We start from the raw sequence: 5803 nt of genomic DNA on the forward strand, positions 1-5803 counted from the left end.
AATTACGATCATATCATGCGTGCGGGCATTCATATGATTCATATATTACCCGTCTAGCTATTAGTATAAATATAAGTAGATTGTAATTCTTTCTCAATCTCTATGTATCATTATGTCTAATTCATATACTACATGTTATGTTATTATTATAAGTGCATAAGTGGATCGTAGTTATCTCTCTCTCTCTCTCTCTCTCTCTCTCTCTCTCTCTCTCTTGGTATCCCCTCATCGTAAACCTTTTTTTTTGAGAAATATAAAAATGTTAACATTCTTTTAATTCATCGATTATCTTTTAACTACCACAATTTTGTTTTATATGGGAATGTTTCCTAGTTTAATATTTTATCATGAATTTTTCTTGGGTGAATTACCAACTAATCATAGTTTGCCAATTAATGTACAGTTTTATAAAATATAATAAATAAAATAATAATAATTTATGTTAAGTTTTAAAATAAATGAAAAATATTAGTAGCTGCCAAAAGATGAATTTTTTTAACAATTTTAAAATCGTCACAAAAGAGTAAATCATAAACATTAAACAATATACCCTAAACCCTTGGACAAAACTTAACCCTTGGGTAAAAATCCAAACACTAAACCCTAAATTCTTGGATATACCCTAAATCCTTGGGTAAATCCTAAACACTAAACTGTAAACTCTTGGGTATACCCTAAACACAAATCTCTCTCTCTCTCTCTCTCTCTCTCTCGGTATCCCCTTCATCGTAACCTTTTTTTTTTGAGAAAAATAAAAATGTAAACATTCTTTTAATTCATTGACTATCTTTTAGCTACCACAATTTTGATTTATATGGGATCTAGTTTAATATTTTATCATGAATTTTTCTTGGTGAATTACCAACTAATCATAGTTTGCCAATTAATGTACAGTTTTTTTTAAATATAATAAAATAATAATAATTTGTGAAGTTTTTAAAATAAATGGAAAATATTAGTAGCTGCCAAAAGATGAAATTTTTTAACAATTTTAAAACCGTCAGAAAAAATTAAATCATAAACACTAAACACTATACCCTAAACCTTTCGACAAAGCTTAACCCTTGGTAAAAATCCAAACACTAAAACCTAAATTCTTGGATATACCCTAAACCTTGGGTAAATCCTAAACACTAAACTGTAAACCTTTGGGTATACCCTAAACACCGAATCTCTCTCTCTCTCTCTCTCTCTCTCTCTCCTCTCTCTCTTCTCTCTTCTCTCTCTCTCTCTTCTCTCTCTTCTCTCTCTCTCTCTTGGTATCTCCTTCATCGTAAACCTTTTTTTTTGAGAAAAATAAAAATGTAAACATTCTTTTAATTCATTGATTATCTTTTAGCTACCACAATTTTGATTTATATGGGATCTAGTTTAATATTTTATCATGAATTTTTCTTGGGTGAATTACCAACTAATCATAGTTTGCCAATTAATGTACAGTTTTTTAATATAATAAATAAAATAATAATAATTTGTGAAGTTTTTAAAATAAATGAAAAATATTAGTAGCTGCCAAAAGATGAAATTTTTTTAACAGTTTTAAAACCGTCAGAAAAAATTAAATCATAAACACTAAACACTATACCTTAAACCTTTCGACAAAGCTTAAACCCTTGGGTAAAAATCCAAACACTAAAACTTAAATTCTTGGATATACCCTAAACCCTTGGGTAAATCCTAAACACTAAACTGTAAACCTTTGGGTATACCCTAAACACCGAATCTCTCTCTCTCTCTCTCTCTCTCTCTCTCTCTCTCTCTCTCTCTTGATATCCCCTTAATCGTAAACCTTTTTTTTTGAAAAATATAAAAATGTAAACATTCTTTTAATTCTTCGATTATCTTTTAACTACCACAATTTTTATTTATATGGAAATATTTCCTAGTTTAATATTTTATCATGAATTTTTCTTGGGTGAAGTACCAACTAATTATAGTTTGCCAATTAATGTACAATTTTTTAAAATATAATAAATAAAATAATAATAATTTGTGTTAAGTTTTTAAAATACAAGAAAAATATTATTAGCTGCAAAAAGATGATTTTTTTTTAACAATTTTAAAACCGTCACAAACAATTAAATCATAAACACTAAACACTATACCCTAAATCCATGGACAAAGTTTAAACCCATGGGTAAAAATCCAAACACTAAACCCTAAATTCTTGGATATACCCTAAACTCTCTCTCTCTCTCTATAATGTTTATTTGTGTTTTTAATAAAGTAATTATAGTGTTTTAGTTTATATAGTTGCAATATTATTGCTAATAAGAAAGGCAATACGAAAGTAAATGCAAAATTAGATTATGTTAAATAGATATCTTATAAGTTTGAAGTTTAGATATTTAACATTTTTTTTACTGATTTGAGACTTTGTAAGCAAGAAAAATATTTAGTAGGTAAATATGGTAAGCAAGAAAAAAATTTATAATTTTTTAACTGATTCAATTAAATGCAAAAAACTTAACATGCACAACGTCCTCGTATGTATTAAACAAAACATATGTGTTTTACAGAATCTGATCGATATTATTATCATGCAATGTTATCTAAGCCAATGAAGTAGTTAAACAAATGTGTTTTCTTGCACTGTACGTCTATTTAGTTTCTTTCTATAACCTTACTTGACAAAAAAGAGAAGAGAACCCTTTTATTAGTTGAAGCTGTTGTTTCGGTTATTAAACTTCCGCGAAGAAGACACACATAGTTCTTTTTTTTTGCTTCAAATAATTCATACAACATATAACTTACATACATGAAACATCAGTGTGCACAAATAACCAAACTATAGCATACAAAAAAATACATGACAGTCTATCAAACTTGACTATAATGTTACTGGTTCGTTCAATCCAATTTTGGCTATGCAGAGAAGCAAATGACTCCGAATATTACTTAAATAAAAACTATGGTTATACCATAGCAACAAATATTTGATCACAATGCAAGACTTCCTTTGAATAGCAGCAAATCACCATAGAAGCAATTGTTTCACCCACTTGCCTTGTCAAAATACACGACTTACTAACGTAATGCTTGCGATCCACGAGCAGCTCGGTTCTACAAAAACATGAAAATTGTAGATAACTATGGTCGACCTATAAAACAACAAAAAATCAGTGCAGAGACTATGAAAAACAGAAAGTTTATTCTTCGTAAACGTATCAAATCTTTTCCTTCTCTCTCTCAATCTTCCATAGTTACTCGGGACTGAAGTTTGCTCGTCCCTTAGCTCGCCCTTAGCTCTCCGTGTTTGCTCGTCCCTTAGCTCTCCCTGTTTGCAAACGGCAAACTCATCCGATTTGGCCTTTGCAACTGAAGTTCAAACTCATCCGTTTTGGCCTTCGTCCCTTAGCTCTCCCTAACTTTTGTCCTCCTCGTCTACGCTAAGGGCTGGCTCATCGATCTCGGGGTCAAGAACCCGCGACAGAAGACAGCAAGACTCGAAGGGAGAGAACGATGACGTGATGTTTCAAAGTGTTTCTGCTTCGTGGTGGTGAGTTTTGTACGCTCTTTATTAACATGCTGAGATGGGGATTCAAACCATAAGTTGGAAATGTAGTTGTTTCTACACGTTTAACGTCAACGCAGTTCGCGCATGAATGAAAAAAAAAACTGGATTCGTTTCTTGTAATGGAAGCAAATAAGGAAACAAAGCAAAGAATTAAATGCTCCGTTTCTTAAACTCGCTCACAGAGTGACACGTGGATCCGAGCCTTCTCATGCATTCTCACAAAAATCGTTTAAGGAAAGTCTTAAAAATGCTTCTCCTTTAATATATAGGGGATAGAGTTCTGTTCTCTTTATTCAAGTCGAGTTTGTTCAAGTCGACCAAACTCAGATTCAACACGAGTGACAAAAACAAAGTAAAAGGGCAGAATCTCGATTTATTTGATGTTCAGTTTACTTTTACTACAACTTTTCAAATACGACTATGTTCTTGTCAAAGCCTCTTCCATGTTATTGGCAATTATTCCAAGTGCTTTCTCATACATCTTTACCAGACCATCTAGAGACCATCCTCCAACGGGATCAACGGTGAAACCCCACTCAATCACACAACTTTCTTCATCATGTGGCAATATCCTCACCGTCGAGACATATGACTCGAATCCAATGTTACTTTCCACTATCTCGTATCTCATCACTCGCTCCACGGGGTCAACGGCCACCAGCTTCTCCCTAGACCATCCCACGGTGGATTCTACGCCGTTGGATCGTATGGAGGAGCCGGAGCAGAATCTGATGCAGCCGAGTTCACCGTTGAAGCCGTGGACGCCGTGACACGTGGTGAGCGTTGGGAGCCACTTGTTGAAATTGAAGAAATCGGTATAGAGAAGCCAGATTTGGTTAGGCTTTGCTTTTGTGAGCGTAACTGACACTTTGGCTTGCCATTTTTCCGGACTAAAAGCTTTTTCCATGTCAAAGAGAGGATCTATAAAATGCAAAAAAAATAAAAATACAGAGAATCTAGATAGAAAGTAAAGATGAAATCAAGCATTGTATAATATTATGATATTACATCTATGTAAGTATCTCATACGTACTAACGATATGAGGAATTAATTTAGTTACCTTACAGTTATGGATTCTTAGCCGTTGAGACCGATGCAATCCTTTCAGATGGTATGGACAGTTTAAGCTCTTGGATCTTGAGATACATATGCGTTTGGCAGCTGTTATTGTTTTTCATTTATGGAATAGGGACAATTGTAGAAAGCAAATTCTACAAATTGTAGTTTTTTATTTGATATTTTCTCTCTTCAGTTCTTAAAAAAATGTATGCGTAATTGGGAAAGGTTTGGGCTGGTTTTTATATTTTCTTAAGTATTTGAAAATTTAATAATAGATCGGCAAAATGACACCGCAAATGGTTATCGCATTGTAGAAAAGCTTGTAGTAGGTGGAAATGACATAACTTTTTTTGTAACAGAACAAAACTTCAAGACCCTGAATAAACTAGTTTAAAGTTATGAATCTCTAATCCCACTCTATTTTCTATTTTAAAATAGTTTTAAAATAAAAATGTTTCATTTTCATCCAATATTTTGTTCTACAATAAAGTAAAAATAGATTTATCTATAAATCAAATAATTTATTTTTATTATTTTATTTTATTTTCAATAAAATAAAATATTATTTAAGTATAATTCAACTCTATTTAAAATTATTAAAAATAAAAAGAATCGAGTGAACCGTTGAAGATATGCAAGCTTCTGTAAATCAATAATAATGACTAAAAATTTGTTGAATTGTTCTACATATGCTTCATAGTGCATGAATTAAGTAATCACCTTTCAGATAAAAGCCAACGGAGAGGCAAATGAAGGGCATCTTAAGTTTAAATAAAACAGAGATTTTTGTAATGCTACAAAAACTGAAAATAATTCAGGAAGAAATTAAAATTACTATTTCATTGATCAATAGAGCATGATTATAACATATTTTCATGTAATTCATAATTTTAGTTGCATGCTTTTATGCGAAAGTAGGTAGTTGGTGATCCTTTTTCTAGGGTCTAATTATCTCTATTATAAGTCATTATTGTTGAAACATATGTTTTTCTATATCTTAAAATGAAAATATATTTTTTTCTATAGAAGATTTCAATTTTACTCGGAAACAAGAGAAAAACGTGACTCAGAAGCCGGAAGATGTTTGGCATGAGAGGAAGGTCGGCATCCTGTTTTAGACAAAAGAATTTGTTTCGTGGAGAGAAGGAGATAGTCAGGCGATCAAACTCAATATGGAGGGAGATCGCGGTGATCAAACTTGAGAGAGGGAGAGTCAGGTGATCAAA

At 31.9% G+C, this 5803-nt stretch overlaps 1 protein-coding gene across 1 annotated transcript; it reads right to left on the reverse strand.

Moving 5' to 3' along the window:
- Positions 1–3861: 3861 nt before the first annotated feature.
- On the reverse strand, positions 3862–4786 carry LOC108809500 (lachrymatory-factor synthase). The gene is made up of 2 exons (XM_018581638.2): positions 4579–4786; positions 3862–4438 (listed from the first exon to the last, which is right to left on the reverse strand). Exon 2 carries the CDS (start codon positions 4422–4424, stop codon positions 3936–3938), a length of 489 nt encoding a protein of 162 aa, XP_018437140.1. The 5' UTR covers positions 4425–4438; positions 4579–4786; the 3' UTR covers positions 3862–3935.
- Positions 4787–5803: the final 1017 nt, after the last annotated feature.

This window comes from Raphanus sativus, chromosome 6 (assembly GCF_000801105.2).
Source record: "Raphanus sativus cultivar WK10039 chromosome 6, ASM80110v3, whole genome shotgun sequence".
Lineage (NCBI taxonomy): Eukaryota > Viridiplantae > Streptophyta > Magnoliopsida > Brassicales > Brassicaceae > Raphanus > Raphanus sativus.

Coding starts and splice junctions, on each gene's coding strand:
- LOC108809500 (XM_018581638.2), bottom strand. CDS start 4,424: ATGGAAAAAGCTTTTAGTCCGGAAAAATGGCAAGCCAAAGTGTCAGTT.